General features: G+C 39.6%; 1 protein-coding gene across 1 annotated transcript in view; it reads left to right on the top strand.

The window, feature by feature from the left end:
- Positions 1 to 2,204: 2,204 nt before the first annotated feature.
- Positions 2,205 to 19,883, top strand: part of LOC126385478 (sodium- and chloride-dependent GABA transporter 2-like) — a 46,564-nt gene continuing 28,885 nt past the window's right edge. Inside the window, exons 1-9 of the mRNA XM_050037210.1 lie at positions 2,205 to 3,439; positions 3,773 to 3,957; positions 4,587 to 4,721; positions 13,008 to 13,148; positions 13,920 to 14,001; positions 15,651 to 15,783; positions 17,138 to 17,272; positions 17,437 to 17,540; positions 19,415 to 19,539. Coding sequence (XP_049893167.1) covers positions 3,432 to 3,439; positions 3,773 to 3,957; positions 4,587 to 4,721; positions 13,008 to 13,148; positions 13,920 to 14,001; positions 15,651 to 15,783; positions 17,138 to 17,272; positions 17,437 to 17,540; positions 19,415 to 19,539 — 1,048 coding nt within the window. The 5' untranslated portion in view covers positions 2,205 to 3,431. The remainder of the gene's footprint in view (positions 3,440 to 3,772; positions 3,958 to 4,586; positions 4,722 to 13,007; positions 13,149 to 13,919; positions 14,002 to 15,650; positions 15,784 to 17,137; positions 17,273 to 17,436; positions 17,541 to 19,414; positions 19,540 to 19,883) is intronic.

The raw sequence follows: 19,883 nt of genomic DNA, 5'->3' as shown, positions 1-19,883 counted from the left end.
TTAAAATTCCTGCCATGCAGGTTTCATGTTGCATTCTTGTGATGTCGGAAAATTGGAAATTGGAAAAATTAGATTCCCACTGGGATAACTCAAGTGAACGCCCCCTCAAGTTAGAATGCCAGCACAGAAAGTCTGCGAAAATCTTGGTTTACGACTTGCCCACTTTGACGTCGTATACGCAGAAACATGGTGGATGAAAGGAGATGTTTGGTTCATGATAAAAAAAAAAATGTATTAGTTCACGTGTTACGAGGCGGCTGAGGCTCAGGAAGTAGAGCAGTCATCCACCACTCGGAGGGTCAGTTGTTGTGTGTATGTAGTACGAATCGTGTGAATGTTTATCTGATGAGCAGGTGGCACTCTGTATGGTAGCCTCGGTCACCAGTGTGTGAACAATGCTTGTGTTGTGAAGCGCTTTGAGTGGTCGCTACCATTAGAAAAGTGATATATAAATGCACTCTATTTATGTATTACTTACTACCTACTAGTTGCTGTCCAGGTAGAGTTACCGAGGTTAGTTACAAAAGTTATTTATCAGCATTAACCCTGATAACAAATTAGGAATTATTAGTGGTTTAAGGGAATATACTGGCGCAGCAACAAGTCTCACTGGTTCAACTGTACAGTTTAACGTCTGAGAAAGTGTCTGTAATACATCCCATAGCCAGTATATGTGGATCAGTGATGCATCATTTATTTTTGCATTTATTTTTGCAGATGTGGGCTCTGTGGACAATTTTACATTTAATTAATGAGTGACGACGTAGAAGACGAGTGTACCTGGTTGAGCATGTTATCGCATATGTCAGCGAAGGAGTGGCCTAAGTGTTAACATAAGGGCTAGATGACTGGTGGAGAAATGCACGGAGTAAAAAGTTTCTCATAAAGCTAAAACTCTTCAATTGTGTGCTTAAATTTATGTGGTCTGAACACTGTGGATCCAATCACAGATCCCAACAACCAAAACGTCCTCTAAATCAAATGCTCACTGTGCACTGGGGGTGGTTGATTGTGTGCTGCTATATGACAGCTCTTATTGAGACCAGAAACAATATTCATGCTGCTCATTTCACCGAAGAGCTAATTAATTGCTAATTAAATGCTAATTGATGACATGCAGCAAAGGGCCACAGGCTGGACTCGAACCCACGCCACTGCGGCAACAGCTTTGTACATGGGGTGCCTGCTCTACCCACCAAGCCACCGACGCCCCCCTGTTTTCTATTACTTGATTGGTATTATTGATGCTTTATGTGCAAGAAGCATTTTCATGTTGTAGTTGGTCAAAGTAAAGTTAAGTCTAACTGCTTCATATACTGCTCAGTGGATTAATCTGCAACAATACATCACATTTTTTAAGATAATAATATTTTTTTTGTGTCGTCATCTAAAAGTCTAGTTACTCTGCAGGCAGACGAGGCTCAACATGGACTCAGGGATACCTCAAATTAATTTTGAAGTTCAGAAAATGTACTACATTCTACTGCTGGAAATACAGGATAAATCCCAACAACAAATACGAGAGCCCATCTTGCAATCTGATTACTCCATCCGTGAAAGCAAATATCAGCTAGGGGTGTAAAGTGGGGGTGGGGTGGGGCGGGGCGGGCAATGGCTTCTTCTTCCCTGCTTCAGGTGCTTTTTCCCGACTCTCATTCATCTCCAATCTCAGCCTTTCTTGTGACCTCAACTACAAAGGTTCATGAGCCAGGGGCGTAAAATGGGAAGCCAATAGCCCATTCTGTACTTCCTATCCCCCTACTTCTGACCCCCTTGCTTGGACAACGCCCATCTTCAAACATAGCCTTCATTATAATCCAACTACACACCAGTAGAATTTCATGACTGCATCTTGCACAGTTGTGACATGATTGCATTGATAAAATCTGTCCACAGACAAAGAGATGCTTAGAGTAAGTTCTGTGGTAGGACCTGCTACAACAACTGTTGCCAAGACCACATTCCACCATGATGACATACCAAGATTGTGAAAACAATACCAGCTTTCGCAATGTCGTCATGGCTGGACACAAACGACGCAAAAAACACCTCAGAGTAAACATGCAGTATACTCTGGAAAGAACAGAGCAGGTGGAAGCTGGAAAAGCAGACTCTTCCGGTATGTCACTGAAATGTTGAATGTGTTCTTATCCGTACTAACAGCATTCAAATTTTTAATAGAATAATAGTAAAAAATATGAGCATCAAAATATACTTAACAAAAGTAAAAGTACTCATTTTGCAGAATGTCTTATTTTTGAATTTATTGTACAGAAACAACCTGCCGACTGTCGTACCAAATTTGGGATCAACCAGGGCTTGCATTATGAAATAGCATGAGTTCAGGTGTACCATCTCCTATTCAGCCTGACTTCGTGTTCATTTTATTTATGGGCTGGGTCACAATGTCTTTAACCACTTTTGCAGTAAAATATTTTAAATAAGAATCCATTTCACAGATGGGAGACCTAAAAGAATATTGTGCTTTTTTCTGCCTCAGTGAGGCTATCTCAAGAGCTAAAGCACTTTTAGGTGTCTTCCCTCTAGCTTTAATATACCATTAGTTTAATTGCACTTTCCATATACAGTGTGTTTTAACAGCGTAATTTGAATATAAATGAAATTATTTATACATCTAAACTTTGTTTGAATGACTAGTAGGATTAGGGTGGTAAAAAAGTGCAAAGTAACATATAATAAATTAGAGTAAGTCAACGGTCATGGCGATTAAAATACAAAAGTAGTTTTTTATGACTAGTAGGATTAGGGTGGTAAAAAAGTGCAAAGTAACATATAATAAATTAGAGTAAGTCAACGGTCATGGCGATTAAAATACAAAAGTAGTATCAAGATAACAAATTTTAAAAGTTGCAGATGTACATTTTAAAGCTGTGTATTTGTAACTGTCTCACAGCAATATGATGCCATTCTGCATAAACATGAGTGCAAACTAAAAAAGAGAAGTCAGAAGTCTATCTAGAGGTTCACTTGTGCACAACAGATGCTGCTGCTGGTGTTTGAATGATTTATGCCCCAATGCAACAAATTCTCAAATAGTAGATAACTGCAGGCTGTGTGCAGCCACTGACATAACACAGACGGCTCAGCTGATTTGGTTTAGTTGTTAGCAACTGTGCTAATCTCAATGACTCAAGCTGCCCATGTCTCAGTGGAAAAATACAGCAGGGAAGTGGTATACCTTGGACCTTTGTCAGAGCCAAACACTTTTTCAAGTGGGACGGCATGGTGTGCAGACCAATCCGACAATAATTAGGTCATAGAGGAGCCAAAGGAAACCATAGCCACTTTGTTTCTCACTCTGGCTCTGCTCATGACATGTTTGCGTAAAGATCCTGCGGTGCAACCGGCTGAGAGGAATACTGATCAGTTTGCTGTTGCTGTAAGCAACTCTTGGGGGAGGGGGCTCTGTGATGGAGGGGTAAGTACCTCACTGTGTTTTTGTTTTTCCACTTGGGCTGTTAGATGCAATGCTTTAATTCTAGAAATGTGCTCCATTAAGTGCAGCGTTCTGATAAACACTTCCTAGTGAAAACTTTCCGTTCCTGATAATCCTGCAAGCTCAGTTCAAGTTCAGCAAATAAATAAATGAAGCTTATGAGCAGTTCCAGATAATCAGCTGAGCACTTTTGTCTCTGCACATAATCCAGAGGCACAGAGCTGTGACAGTTTTTGTCCTATAAATGTGGAGGAGGTGAAAGCACTTTTCAGATCAGGTTTCATTGAATCTGCTACTGTTCCTGAACATGTCAAGAGAATTCCTGAAAGGAAACAGCCTTGAGATGCCCGCTCAGGATAGCAGTCTGGCGAAGAAGACTCAACTGTTGGACCGAGGCCAGTGGGCGAGCAAGTTGGAATTTCTGCTGGCTGTGGCAGGGACTCTGGTTGGGCTGGGAAACCTCTGGAGGTTCCCCTATTTGTGCTACAAAAATGGAGGAGGTAAGCAGCATCCTCAGGTTACAAAGAATAAAACAACATGCTTTTACACTTCTGCACAAAGTCATGCAGCTGCACTTAATCAAAGTGTAATGTCAACAAATGTGGAAAAAGAGCTGTGACGCATAAATTGATTTTAGTGATAAGGAAGTTGCTCAGGCGTTGCACAAAGCTGCTGTTTGTTATTAAAGAAACTTTTTTTTTTTTTGGTGTGTGTGTGTGTGTAACAAAATGCAACTCAGGGGACAAAGAAGACCATTGTTTTTGCCAAACTTGAAGTTAGCCATTGCCATAAAAAACATTGTAAGTTTTACTGGTCAGAAAAGTCATGCTATGCATCCATAAACTCTGCACTCACATTACATCTGTGTTTGATCTTTTTAAGGCTACAGATGTGGAAAACCCATGTGGGCTATTACTGTGTCCAGATGTTTCCATGCAAAGGCAACACCAAAAATAAGCCATGAACAAAAGTCGTCTTGATCGTGTTAACAGCCTTTTTCACTAGGGATCAAATTCTCAGTGCTTACAGATGTTGATAAAACAAAGAAGAAAAAAGAATGATCACATGTGATGTGACTCAGATCTACAAAGGGAACGGTATTTTGATATTCCTGTCATGTGTCTCTCAGGGGCATTTCTGGTTCCCTACGTCTTGTTTCTGCTCGCTTGTGGTATCCCAATGTTCCTCCTGGAGACGGCCATGGGACAGTTCACATCTCAAGGATGTATCACCTGCTGGAGGCACTTCTGCCCCTTGTTTGAAGGTTAGTGTTGTAAACAGAACTGTTGCTGATAGTACCTCATATGAGGCGCTCAAAGTGCTGTTATTTTCTTGCTTTTAAAAGATGTTTCTCATGTTGTTTCATTCAACAAAAATGTTGCTTTTTACGGCGCTCTTGATAATGATTGATGAAGAGAGGATTTTTGTTTCGTCTGTCTGCAGTTGCAACATTCAGGAAATCTTTACAGACTCCTACTTACTGCATGATGTGCCCATGAGAGCTGTAAAAATAAATAAATAAAAAACTGACAGCAAAATACAGCAGTGGAGCCAGCTCTTAAAGACAGACCAAAATAACTATTGGAACAGCACTCCATTTGGCCAAAGATATGTGTCCAATAAACACTGTTTTCATTTGGTTGCATTCTGTGAAGTCAATTTTAGTTTTAGTTGGCTTATGTTTTAGGTACAGTTCTACTCATGTTTTGCTTCTAGGAGACACACTGAATTCAGCTGAAGAGCAACCTTGTTTTAAGGCTTCCTTTTCATGCAAAGATGTGTTAATTAGCAGGAGTGTAGCACAACGTGGAGGTAAAAGCAGAGTGCTGTTTTAATTGAAGTTTAGGTAATAAGTTCGATTACACGTTGGAGTAGCGGTTAGTACTGTCACCTCACAGCAAGAGGGTTCAAGGTTCGAGTTAGCTGGCTTGGGCCCTTCTGTTTGGAATTTGCATGTCACTGGTACGTTATGACAGTACTTGTTTCCTATGGGAAAAAGGGAAGCCATCAGGCTACATGCTCTGTGTCACCGTGGGTTTTCTCTGGGTTCTCAGGCTTCCTCCCACAGTCCAAAGACATGCAGGTTAACTGGCCCTGCGTGTGAATGTGAGCATGAATGGTTGTCTGTCTCTATGTGTCAGCCCTGTGATAGTCTGGCAACCTGTCCAGGGTGTACCCCGCCCCTCACCCAATGCCAGCTGCTATGTGCTGCAGCCTCCCTGCTATCTTTTTAACGGGATAAGCGTACGTTTTAGTACAATTTCATTTATATTTTGCTTTCAGGAGATGCACTGTGAATAAGGACCAGACTTAATTTGATGCAAAGATTTCTACATCAACAGGAATGCAGTGAGACATTTAAGAGAAAGCAGTGCTCTGTTTATTTAACTGTGAATGTGACTTTGTCCCTAGAATCAATATTTAACTGTGATAAATAATTGTGATCTCAATACTGATCAAAAAATTGTGATTTTCATTTTGACCATGATTTTGCAACCCTACTTCCCTCTGCGCTGTAAGACAGTTGGTGGGTGTAGTTCAAGAAAGAGAAAGTAGTTCTTACATGAAACTGTTTACTACAAGGTCTGTGGATTATCTTGAGTAACAGATTGCTGTGAGTTCATGTTTTTTTTTTGGGGGGGGGGGGGGGGGGTTGGTTGGGGCACTTTGAGCACCACAAGCTGTGTGCCATCTAGTTCCATTATATTGGATAGAGAAGGCAGACATCTCTATGGCAGATATCTCCAACACTCAGCAACTCACACCAAAACAACTTAGACTACAAGTAAGAGGAGAAATATGTTTTTTGATTTTGGGGTGAACTGTCCCTTTAAACCGATTCAACAGGAAAAAACACAGCTCTTTAGAACATAATAAACATGCTTCACCAAGTCTGATGAGGTTTAATTAGAGGATCAAGCTCATGTATTAGCTAAGTGTATGCACAGCTCAATACAACATACTGTATGTATACAGTTTTAAATGATAAGCTGAATGCAAGGTGCTTTTGGAGTCAAACTGGTCGACTGCAGGAAAAAAGGGAAGCCAATGAGCGCACTTTAGGCTGACAAGCATAGAGCCAAGGGTGTATGGTTAAATGCCTTTATTGTTATATTTTATATGCCCTTAACTAATAAAGGAATTTTATCAATACATCCTTGGCTCGATGCTAGCATGCCTGAAGTCAGCCCAGTGGCTTCCCTTTTTCCTATAAGAAATAGGTACTGTCATAAAGTACCACTTTTTTCCCTTCTGCTTTTTTCCCTACTTGTTTAAAATAGACTCAGTACAGAACTGAGTGACTCACTGATACATGTATTTCTTGCCTGATGAGACATACATGCTGTAAAATGGACAGATTTGTCTTTAATTGTATTGATTTTATTGATTAATTATGCTTTTCTGACATATCTAACTGGTAAAGTACATCTCTATTACAAAACGTAACAACAATAATCTTCAGTCTCATAGGCTTATTATCCAGTGTGGGATGTAATGGCCGGTTAATCTGAGAAAAAGAAACCTATAATTGTTGTGAATGCGCTGCTCAAAAAGCACAGTTGTCCATTGTGCAGAACCAAATGAATCACCACCTGTGTGTCTTAAAAGATGTCCTGTCTTAACCTGAATGTTGTGCACACAGGGGTGTGTCTGTCAGTTGTTCTGATATCAGATCTTACTTAAGTGAGAATTCAAATCTTTATTTACACCCATTATTCCAGGGAATGGTGTTACCATAACTCATGATGTGAATCCCCACACACATTGTCCCGCACACCAAAATGTGACATGGTGATTGATGGATGGATTACACAAGTGAAAAACAAGTTGTCCTGGTTTTGCTTAACTCTGTTCCGAATGCCAGCTTGAAGACGAAAATGGGAAAAAGATATGGATAATCTGTGGACAGAGCCATATGATATAGCCAGAGTCAACAGGGTGCAGACAATAAGAAGTGCTACTGCTCACAATTCACGTCTTTATCAAAGGGTAGAGCTGGCATCAATCCCATACTTTATAATGTCAATAAGTCCAATGAAAATATGGAAAATCTCCATGCCTACGTCTTTCTCTCAACACTTAATGACTTTCATGCCCTCTCCGTGGCACATTTGTTCCTCCTTCCTGAAACGTCTGGGCAGTGCAGCTTCTAGCAAATGTGAGAAAAGCGCATTTCTTGGGGACAATTTTCAGACATTCTGTGTCTGTGTACTCATTTTAACTGACACCATAATCTTTTTCCTCAACTTAAAGGAATACTCCGACCAGCCTTGTATCGCAACAATGTGGGAAGTATGTGTAAATGAACTTGGTAAACTTCCCTCCATCTCGCCAGTGCCCAGATCTCCCTGTTCATTTCTCAGTGAAAATCCACCAGTTGACCATTTTGCATCATCCAGCAGATTGGGCTTTTGCTCGAATTGCAAGTTGTTCTTTCTCATCTTTGCATGCCTGTAATCATGCTCACAGAGAGAGCCGCCCCTCTTCCGCTCTCTATCTCTCAAACTTGGACCAAACTCAGATAAAACAGTAAAACAAGGCAGTTGTTGATCAAATATAAACCAAGACTCTGTTATGGCGCTGTCTATTTCTTTTTTACAATGTTCTCAGAAACATATCTTAAGTTACTATTTAACAGTGATACGAAATAATTTCCTACTAGCCGGCCAGCGTATTGTATTCATTATATTGTTTGGACCCACCAGTGGGAGCATTTACTGGTCCAGTGCAGTGCATTCTGGTTTCTACCTATTGGGCAGAAACCGCAGAAGCGAGCGCAACAGCGTCCTGTTTTCTCTGGTCATGTAGCACCAATTTCAAAGGTATTTGCATCTTTCTACTGCACTGACAGCCTATTTTTGAAAATGACCATCTTTACAGCAGTGAAATACTTCTTTACTCAAGAAATTCCTTTCTGCCAGAAAGCCCTGATATATAGGCAAACGTCTCCCAACAGTTATTTATAGCAGCAGGCTGGTGTATGTGGGACTGACTCAAAATAAACTATAATGCCCATGTTCATTGTCATGAAAGAACATGTTGTCCATGTTGTGTGTTTTTTATAGTGTTTCGACAACAATAGAGGTCTATGGTGCAGAGGTACAAGATCAAGCAACACTTGTTAGTTCAATCAAGTTAGTTGCGTTTGGTCTTTTCATGGATTTTATTGACAAGAAGAAAAAGTTAAAATGTCGCAAGATTTGTCATTTAATGCAGAAAATAGAAAAGAAACTACGTGACAGATTGGCGGTGTTTGCCTCTGTCACTCTGTTCTGGAGGATTTCTTGCCACGCATCAACAATATCACAAACTTAAACATGTCACAGGTCATTTAACCCTGGCTGTGGTGGGTGTGCCAGCCAACAGAGAGGGAAGAAACTTAATACCTTCAATCAGTGTTTAAAGCTCACGGATTCGTGTCTTTTCCTGAGGTAGGCATGCCTGTCCTGAGCCGACCCACCTGCCTCAGAACAGCTGCACTGGCTATTATCGCTTTGTCTCCAACCACACTTAAACCATACTTACCCACACCATGATCTGCTTTACATCCACTGGTCCACTGATACTGTGAACTGACTGGTCACATGACCAACCAACAAACCCAGATGAGAGCTTTAAAGTCAGGCAGACAGACTGATTCACGTAGTTTCAAATCTTTTTGAAGGTTACGCAAGTAAGATGAGCAGAGCACATAAAAGCTTTCTTTCCCAGCTCAGCACTAAGAACAGACAGCAAAACTAAGTTTTGAGATCTCAGACTGTAGCTACAGTCAGATCTCTGTTCAATCAAAGTACAAACGTATGAAGGGAGTTTACCAAGTATGGCTTAATAAATGAACAAATACCAGTGACTGAGTCTATGAATGGTTAAAGCATAAAGCAGTGATGAGTGAGGGCTTTAAAATTTGTAATAGATCTCAGTGAACTATGATATGCAGTATTTAACATGTGCAAACAATGTGCAACAGATCACCATAATCCAGGACCTGTAAAAACGTAGCAGCAACCACTCTTTTTCTAGCCTCAAAGGAGAAACAGAACTTGTTTCTGAAATAAAATCCTAACATCAGCCTCAGATTTTTAAGAAGATTATCAATCTGAGGTTTAAAAGACAGGGAGTCATCAACCTTAGTTACCTTAGTTTAATCAGCATTTAAAACCAGCTTTAGTTGTGAAAGCTGAATGTGGATAACATTAAAGACAGTGTGTCATTGGCATAAAAATGAAAATTGGCACCAACCACGTTTTGACCAAGACAATTAATATAAACCAAAATAACAGTGAGCCTAACACAGAACCCTGGGGTACACCATTACAAGTGGTGAGCCAGCTATGCGGAATTTATACCTCTGCGTTGAATCGACGCTGTAGCAACAGCGTAGGCTCTGCATAGACATGGAGCCTACACTGTAGCCTGACGTGCACCACCCCAGAAATGTAACTACACGTCGCCCCGGTGCAGACCCTCTGTCTATTTTTGTAAGCTGAAACCATTTCCCTCAGTGGAAACGAAGCTTTTATTTACTTTTATTTCAGAGATAAGAAACAATACATTGTGAAGACAGTAAAGCCTTCACTAAAATAGCATTTTAAGTTTGGGCTGGGGTTATCCTGGCTTCATATGAGCAGCGGAAATCTTTGCTTGCATGTAAAATGCCATAGGCTTGTGCTTATAACGTTAGCATGTTGTATTTGTTTGGAAAATGCATTTAGTACGATCTGTCAATCAGCTGAAGAAGTTTCCGCCAACACATGTCAAGGTATGTAACATCCTAACACATGTACGAGATAAAAGAACAACTTAAGTCATTATCAGAAACTGAAGACATAATGAACACCATTGAACTACTAGTTAACCTCTGTTTCAAAATATGAGGGTCAACAGTATCAAAAGCTTTTGACAGGTCATTGCACAGTTCTGCTTCATGTCCAAAATACCAATGACATCTTTCACCACCTTCATAGTTGCTGTAATGCTGCTATGTTGCTTTCTGAAGCCAGAGTGATGCTTGGATAGAATGGCATTATTACATAAAAACACCTTCAACTGTTCACTTACTAACCGTTCCAGGATCTTTGCTGGAACTGACGGCCTATAATTGTTTATGAAGTGCCCCCCTGCCTTAAACAGTGGGAGAGCATAGGCTGATCTCAACATTTTTGGAATGACCTCAGAGCTTGGAGAGAAGTTGAAAATATAGGTCAGGGGTTGAGCAGCAAAATCTGCAGCTAACATTAGGAAGAACGTTTCAAGGTCCAGCAGGTTTTTCCACTATCTACACTGACTAAGGCTTCATGCACTTCACTAACAGCAAATGGGGAGAAACAAAAAGGTTGATGTACACCATTTTAGTCTGTATCGGAAACAGGGGTGTTTAAAGCGTCACAGTTGGCAACAGAATCAAACAGCGAGCCACAGGACACAAAATGCTCATTAAAACAGTTCAACATAGCAGACCTATCCAATACAATGGCAGAGTCTGTGGTAATGCAAGGAGGTAACTCCTTATCATTATCACGGAAAGATAAAGATTTAATGGCTTTCCAGAACTTAACACTCCCAGTTTCCTTGTCTTAAAGTCAGTGGGTTTTATGTATGGGTTTTGGGTTAGATGCCTGAAATAAGGTCTGTGTTTAATACAAGCTGAAGAGACTTTCACATTTTGTTCTATGATATAAAATATGTCTGTAAATACCAAACTTGTGAATTTTGAAGGTTTTATGTGTCTTAAAAAAGGCGGTTGCTAACAAGAGGCTAAATTTGAAGACAGAACATCATTACGCCGAAGATGGCTTTACAGTCTGGTGATGATTAGGTCATGTGACTTTAGTGTAGTTTGTCTATAGCCTAAGATTAGCATTTAGGCTTCAAAGGTGAAGAAAAAGTGGTGTTCATTTGTAAAGATTATCTTGCTGAACCAAACACGTAAGTATTATAGACTTTTGTTTGTCGCAGAGCTAATTTCCTACAACGATCCAAAAGCCAATGGAAAAATCCCATTGGCTTTTTGATAAGGGAACCAGTGAAATACTTACCTCCACGTCGGACTACAGAAAAGCGTCATCCCTGGTACCTTTATTGTTATATTTTATATGCCCTTAACTAATAAAGGAATTTTATCAATACATCCTTGGCTCGATGCTAGTATGCCTGAAGTCAGCCCAGTGGCTTCCCTTTTTCCTATAAGAAATAGGTACTGTCATAAAGTACCACTTTTTTCCCTTCTGCTTTTTTCCCCACTTGTTTAAAATAGACTCAGTACAGAACTGAGTGACTCACTGATACATGTATTTCTTGCCTGATGAGACATACATGCTGTAAAATGGACAGATTTGTCTTTAATTGTATTGATTTTATTGATTAATTATGCTTTTCTGACATATCTAACTGGTAAAGTACATCTCTATTACAAAACGTAACAACAATAATCTTCAGTCTCATAGGCTTATTATCCAGTGTGGGATGTAATGGCCGGTTAATCTGAGAAAAAGAAACCTATAATTGTTGTGAATGCGCTGCTCAAAAAGCACAGTTGTCCATTGTGCAGAACCAAATGAATCACCACCTGTGTGTCTTAAAAGATGTCCTGTCTTAACCTGAATGTTGTGCACACAGGGGTGTGTCTGTCAGTTGTTCTGATATCAGATCTTACTTAAGTGAGAATTCAAATCTTTATTTACACCCATTATTCCAGGGAATGGTGTTACCATAACTCATGATGTGAATCCCCACACACATTGTCCCGCACACCAAAATGTGACATGGTGATTGATGGATGGATTACACAAGTGAAAAACAAGTTGTCCTGGTTTTGCTTAACTCTGTTCCGAATGCCAGCTTGAAGACGAAAATGGGAAAAAGATATGGATAATCTGTGGACAGAGCCATATGATATAGCCAGAGTCAACAGGGTGCAGACAATAAGAAGTGCTACTGCTCACAATTCACGTCTTTATCAAAGGGTAGATGTAATATATGTTGTGGACGACGCCATGTCTGGTGATCAACTCCGTCTTTTATTCTCTGGTCTCAACAACAACACAGTAACAACACCACAAAGCTACAGTGCCACCTAGTGAACATATCGAGTATTGCAGCTCTTATACTGAATACACTACAGTAGAGCTGGCATCAATCCCATACTGCCTTTTTAAGACAGAACGTCATTACGCCGAAGATGGCTTTACAGTCTGGTGATGATTAGGTCATGTGACAGTGGTGTAGTTTGTCTATAGCCTAAGATTAGCATTTAGGCTTCAAAGGTGAAGAAAAAGTGGTGTTCATTTGTGAAGATTATCTTGCTGAACCAAACACGTAAGTATTATAGACTTTTGTTTGTCGCAGAGCTAATTTCCTACAACGATCCAAAAGCCAATGGAAAAATCCCATTGGCTTTTTGATAAGGGAACCAGTGAAATGCTTACCTCCACGTCGGACTACAGAAAAGCGTCATCCCTGGAGCACTCTATACAGATGATATATATGCTGCGGGGCAATTTTGCCTATCATTATCTATTGTCTACACTGACCACTATGTCTGTCTCCTCAGGTATTGGTTATGCCACCCAGGTTGTGATTGCATATGCTGCTGTGTCATACATTGTCATCCAGGCATGGGCTTTCTTCTACCTCTTCTCGTCCTTCAGCGCTGAAGTCCCATGGGCCAGCTGCAGGAACACCTGGAACACAGGTAGACATGCTTGATTGATTGATTGGTTTCACAGCAGCCCTGAAGCCAACATGTACACATACATGGAAATTGAATGTTTATTTTTGCATTGCCCTTACATACATAACAGCTAAGAACAAAGACAACAGGCAGAGGGTCCTCCACATTTCAAATTCATATAAAATGGTAATGGATTATTTTGTATTTGATGAGTATCTAGCACTGTATCTGTCTTTTTGTTTGTTTTCCATTACTGATCTACGCTTTAACCAATTAAACAACCCAATCATCAGAATAAATGTTGGAACTGTGCGTGTCTGCAAACCACAGCTATATTACATTTGTACGTTATTATGTAGCGGATATGTTAAAACTTTACATTTGTTTACATTTCAACAACACTGGGGTTAATGTCAGGTCAGGTTTAGATACAAAGACCACTCATGTTTTGGCTGAAAATACCAGCTTATAATGGCACAATCATGTCCGGAAAAGCACTATCTCTGGTGAAAACAAAGCAAGGGGTCACTAAAACACGCCCACATTTGATGGCTAGAAAGCCGCAGGAAACACAGCAATGATTAACTAAAAACAACTAATTTGTTATGTGTTGGTCTTGAAAAGTGGTCTGCAGCTTGGCAGGCGTCTCGCCAAGGTGAGGTTATTATGATATGTATGAAATGTGCAAATGTAATGCATTCGTGGTTTGCAGGAATGTACAATGCCAACATTTTCCTCTGACGACTGGGCTGGATTTAAACATCTCCTCCTGTTTTTTTTTTTTTTTCTCAGAGTCTTGTGTTGAATTTGATAAAACAAACACATCATCAAATTGGACAGCAAACGCAACAACACCTGCAACAGAATTCTGGGAGTAAGTGTAATTCACGCCTGTCTTCCTTTACAGCGGATGTCACATTTATTAGGAAGCTAAACACTAAAGAGATGCAGATGTGTGTTTGTTTTTACACGTCCCTCCTCTTTCTGTAAAAAGGGTCTATAGCATATAATGAACGTTGGTCACCAGTGAGGTGCATTTGCCACCTGTTGGCACATTTGAAGCTGCCGTAAGTCAAAATGTCAACACACTTATTAAATCTGTAACTCTTGAGTTTTAAGTTATGTTCATTTTTCAGTCCAAACGGAAATATTGTAACATCTACTTGATGGATGGCAGGAAACAAAAAGACGTTAATGATGAGCAGATAATGAATCTGCATGACAAGAAGAAGATATGTATTCCCACCCACTGGATGGATTTCCATTTAATCTGGTACAAATATTAACGCCCCCCTCAGGAAGAATTTTGTGGCGGTGTATTTATCTGCAGAGACTCTGCCTTCTACATGTTTTTCCTATTTTCTATGCCCGGGATGTTTATGAACGTGTCAGCCCACAGAGTTTAGGTGAAGTCGGGGCTTTGTAAAAAGGTAACGATGAGGCGTCAGACCGTAAACAGCAGGCGCTCAAGAGAAAAAGCACATATTTAGTGGCGTGGAAATACCAGATGAGGGTGAATCTGGGTTTCACTTTTCTTTCAAATTCATCGATGAGCATGTTTAGAAACAGTAACTGATAATCCTACATGGTATAGCTATGGGCATGTGAGCATGCTCACATTTGCATTTAGCTCAAAGTACAGTGTCACAAAGCCGCTAGCATGGCTATAGTCTCGTTTCATGTGTCAAGAACAAATTTTTCTTTCACTGAGTCAGGCCAAAATATATGGTTTAGCCCATTTCAGTAAATTCTTTTGGCCATCATTTTGAAAACAACAAACAAACGCACAAACAAACATCTTGTTGCACAAACTTCCAAATTTCCATACTTCACTATATTCTCTGTGATGCATCTGATACAGCCTGTCACCAAAACTGCTTTTGCTGGGTCATGGTCAACCTCTCTATAACAGATAACATGCAGAACATTCAGTACACTGTGAATGTAATAACAAAAAACTTTCTGTAAAGCATGTTTTTGTTTTTGTTTTTGTTTTTGTTTTTTTGCAGATTTTTTCAGTAAAAGTAAAAGAATATACCATAGGGATTACACATTAAGTCCCTGCAGGGGGACTTCCTTTCCCCAAACGGATGATTAATAAGGTTGACTTAAGTCACATGACACTTTGAAAAACAGACGCTGTTTGACACTTAAACCATATACAAATATGATCCAAAGTATTTGGTTGCACAGATGTTAAGTAGCCTATCTGCTTATATTTGAAGTTGCATTATTGTACTCAAGTGTTGACAGAAATATCTTAATTACCCAAAGTGAAAGTTTACTTCTGCAAGCCCAAAAAACATTTGCTTAGTTTCAACATGAATGTGGTGTAATTGAGTTTTAATAACATCATGTGATCGGTCACACTGATCATTCTTCACTGATATAATAGCCTTCTTTATTATTTTATGAGCAATACTACTGGTCTCAAAGAAAGTTTCCAGAGTTTTTGTCTCCAAAAATCATTCTGTTCTCACTGCCCTTGTTTTTGGCCCTGTCTTATTATGTGTTTGTTTTCAGGAGACGAGTGCTCGGTATATCTGAGGGGATTGAGCAGATTGGTAGCTTGAGGTGGGAGTTGGCTTTGTGTCTCTTACTGGCGTGGATCCTGTGTTACTTCTGTGTTTGGAAAGGCGTGCGATCCACTGGAAAGGTACAAGCCTTTCTTTTGAAGATGATATTGGATTTTTGTGTGTGTTAGTGTAGGGGGTGTGTATGTATGTGTGTGTGTGTGGTATGTATGTGTGTGTGTGTGTGTGTGTGTGTGTTCCTTCTATTATTGCATCTGAGGGAGGAATTCTGTTGAAACATGTTGGGATCATATTCATGGGATTCAAGTATTGGATGTTTTGATGATGGTGGTGGACAGTCTTTTTTTTTTTTTGCTGGAAGTGAGTAATTACAAACCTTTTGTCAATGTCACTTGATCACTTTTCTTCTTCTCATCTTAATCCAAAGTCAAAGTGTTGCTTTTAATGAATTGTATCAAGCTGTGTGTGGGAGAATCTGCATTCATATATATATATATATTTTTTTGTTTTGTTTTTTGTTTTATTTATTTATTTTTTTCCTTTAAAAGTGTCACCAATCTGTTTGTTGTTAAAAGGTAGTTTCATTCACAAAAATGTACAAGAGTAAAAACATAACCTCAGAGCTTTAAAGCTGGGGTAGGCAGTTTCATTTTGGCTTCATTGGGCAAAAATCCCATAAAAAAACTCTGAGCATATCATAACTGAAGAGCTCTTAGAGAAAACTAGACCTCTTCCTCTTGGCTCTGTTTTCAGGCTTTAGAAAATCTTAGCTGTGATGGGATACTCTGTCCAAGGATTAGTGTCCGAGGGTGTTCCTGTTGGCCATTTTACAAATGCAGATGTGCGTGCATATCCCTTCAGTGAAAACCTGATTAAGTGGCAGAGAGCCCACGAAAGGAAGATGCACTTATCAAAAACAGAGTCTAAAAGAGAGTCTGACAATAAACACAATAAAATATGTGACAATATTGGTGATGTGTTTCAGAGATGGAGAGAAAATGTTGCTCATAGTTTAGCCTTCTGCTAACTGGAGCCAAAGACGATAGATTACACTGCAGCCTGTTTTGTTGCAGCTGGCTGTAGCAATCTATCTCAATACTGGACCAATTTTTAAAAATTGTTGTTCAAACGAGTCACTTAGACACAAAAAACATGGGAAAATAGGGTCCAAGTTTAAAAATACCCCTTTAAATAATTCTGTTAATGTTCTCTCTTTTACTTTGGGCAACAATCAAAGTAAAAAAATTACACTGGAAAAGCCTAATGGAAATTTGCTCCATGTTGTCTCCACCATCCATAACTATAACCTCCCAACACTTAACAGCAGCAAACATAAACACAAACCAGATCACCTGATGTTTCCTCCATGTAACTCGTGCTTGTTACATAGCTTTTCCATGCAGCTTCTTTTTAAATCCCAATAATCAACTGTGATATAAAACAGTGGTAAAAGCAGAAACCTGCCTTTGTCCACAGGTCGTTTACTTTACAGCCACTTTCCCCTATGTGATGATGGTGGTTCTGTTAGCTCGTGGCCTCTCTTTACCAGGAGCTATGGATGGCATAGTGTACTACCTGTATCCTGACCCGACAAGGTTGGTGGACCCTCAAGTAAGTAATAAGGTCAAACATCCAACGTAAGACAGGCTGCCCGCTCAGTCGCCTCCCACTGGAAGCCCAAATACTGTAAAATACAATTTCATTATATATTCATTCACTCTTACAGAGGTTACGTGGTGAAAGTTTACTAATAATAATGTTTTGGCATGTGGTAGGTCTGGATGGATGCAGGAGCACAAGTGCTTTTCTCTTTTGGGATTTGTCAGGGGAGTTTGACAGCTCTGGGCAGTTACAATCAGTATAACAATGACTGTTACAAGTAAGTGCTCTGTGCTTTTTCTTTTTAACTAAATACTTTAATAAAACATGTGTAGCCTCAGATTCTAGCCATTATTTTTTCTCTTGATTTCCCAAATATATTATTATTACTCGATTATGGCTGCAACAATTTTTCCCTTTGTCAACTGATATGCTGATTTTCTCAAGTTTTTTTTCTTTAAAAAAGGTCAGAGATCCTGGAGTATGATAACCAGATATGAGAATGAATGCAACTTTTCAAGACAACACTTTCCAGTTGCTTGACTTGTCCAACTAACATAGATATATTAATTTTACTATCCTATGTGTACTATTATGTGCATCATCTGTATGTGTATCTGTTAAACCAACTAAATTGATCTGTATCCATATCCGTACTCACTACGTCCAGAGTTTAAACCAGAAGTGACTGGAGTTGACTGAATATGGATGGGACCCAACCAATATAGGTTGATCAGAGTTTGCCAGATTTATTATTTATTAGAAAACTATTTATATTTTGATCAGAAAGGTAAGAGATTGAACGCAGCTGCCCAAATGAGGATTTTCCTTCAACTGACTCCTTTCAGTTATTGCTTCTGTTAAGTACTGATTAAAAAAAAAGGAGCAAAATGACAGTGGGTTGGTGGACGACTGATGCAATCAGTGTGTGCCAGAACACCGTGTAACACCCAACACGTTCTCACTCCCACGTCATCAAATACGGCAGCTTGGTCAGTGTCCCTGCACTTCAAACCTTGAGGCCCTAGGTACTCCTCTACTATCAGTTTTGGACGTGTCAGTTTCTGTGTCAATTTCCCCTCGTTTCACGCTACAGCGTCTTTCAAAATAAACTTTGTCTTCAAGGGAAACTTCGGATTTGCCACCAAACTACTTTAGGGTTAGGCAACAAAACTACTTAGTTTTATAAAAACAATCATGGTTTGGGTTAAAATAACCAGAGGTGTAATGTAGAGAAGTAATAATACTTATTGCAGTACCTAAGTGTTTTCTGGGAGTATCTGTACTTTACTAGAGTTATTATATTTATTCCTCTTTTCTTCCACTACATTTCCTAAATGAAATGTATACTTTTACTCCAGTACATTTTCCCTAAGCATTTTCTTTACTTACTACAAAGTAGGGAAGGCAAGGAGGAAGAAGGGAGGGAGGAAGGTGGGAGGAAGGTTTGGACGGACCAATGAAGGAATGGGAGGGAAGGAAAAACTGCCATAATTTTTCTATGCAGTGAAACTTCTTTATTTTATGCGTTATCCGCTAACCCCATGAATCATTTTTTAGAGAGTAGGGTGCCTTGTGCGGCAGTAACAGAAGCCAAGGGCCACTAACCAGGCTGCAGAATTTGACGCCCTGGGAATAAGAACAGATTGTAACACAGGTAACACTGATTGCGGCAAGCCTAGTGTCCAAGGAAAGTTTCTGGAGAGGATGGGCCAGAAAATAGAAACTAGGCTTTCAGAAGAAGGATTAAAGTCAACAAAAAGCACTTCATGGGACGGTGGAGATTTGGCGAGCTCAACTGCAGGCCAGGTCAAAAGCATGCGTCACCAGTGTTTCTGTAATTACTCTCACTGCCAGAGGGGGGAGACAAAAGTCCTGTATTCCAGCTTTGATGAATGAAGACCTTGTTTCAACACAAAGACGATCCACCTCATGATACCATTTTACATCACTCATCATATGTAGATTAAATGTATATATCCATATTTTTTATATCACTGTACAAAGATTCTGTATCATTTTCTTTTCATTTCCACCATTAGGTTGATCATGCTTTAATGTTTTCTTCCCATTGTAACATTTTTACACAACTCAGATAACAAAATGACCAAAGTCATTCATTGGCTAAATACTTTGTTTTGTTTGTTTTCTCAGGGACACATTTGTTTTGTGTTTGGTGAATGGCGGATCAAGCTTTGTGGCGGGGTTTGCAATTTTTTCAGTTTTGGGCTTTATGTCCTATGAACAAGGACTGCCAATATCTGAAGTGGCTGCTTCTGGTAAGACCACCATCACACTACTTCTGTTCCAGTACACAGATTTAATGATCGCGTCTCTGTATACGTGAAGAGCTCCCGATAACAATAATTTTACAGACAGGGGTTAAGAGATAAGCTGTTGTTTGTACTGCAGGACAGATTGGTCGTCACTCATCAAGCTACTGAACAAATCAAATCTGATCTTAAAGTGGAAAATGTTTGTTTTTATGAATTCATATTTAAAAATCTGATGTGTTTGGAAAAGATATGTGTTAAAGGAGCTATATGTAAGAAATCTAAAGCAAATAGTCGTAAAATCCTCCTAATATGTCACAGAGACTAAGGAATAATGTTCATATAACATA

The sequence above is a fragment of the Epinephelus moara genome, chromosome 24, assembly GCF_006386435.1.
Source record: "Epinephelus moara isolate mb chromosome 24, YSFRI_EMoa_1.0, whole genome shotgun sequence".
NCBI lineage: Eukaryota > Metazoa > Chordata > Actinopteri > Perciformes > Serranidae > Epinephelus > Epinephelus moara.
Note: the sequence above shows the minus strand (reverse complement) of the source record. Positions and strands in the feature narration are given on the sequence as shown.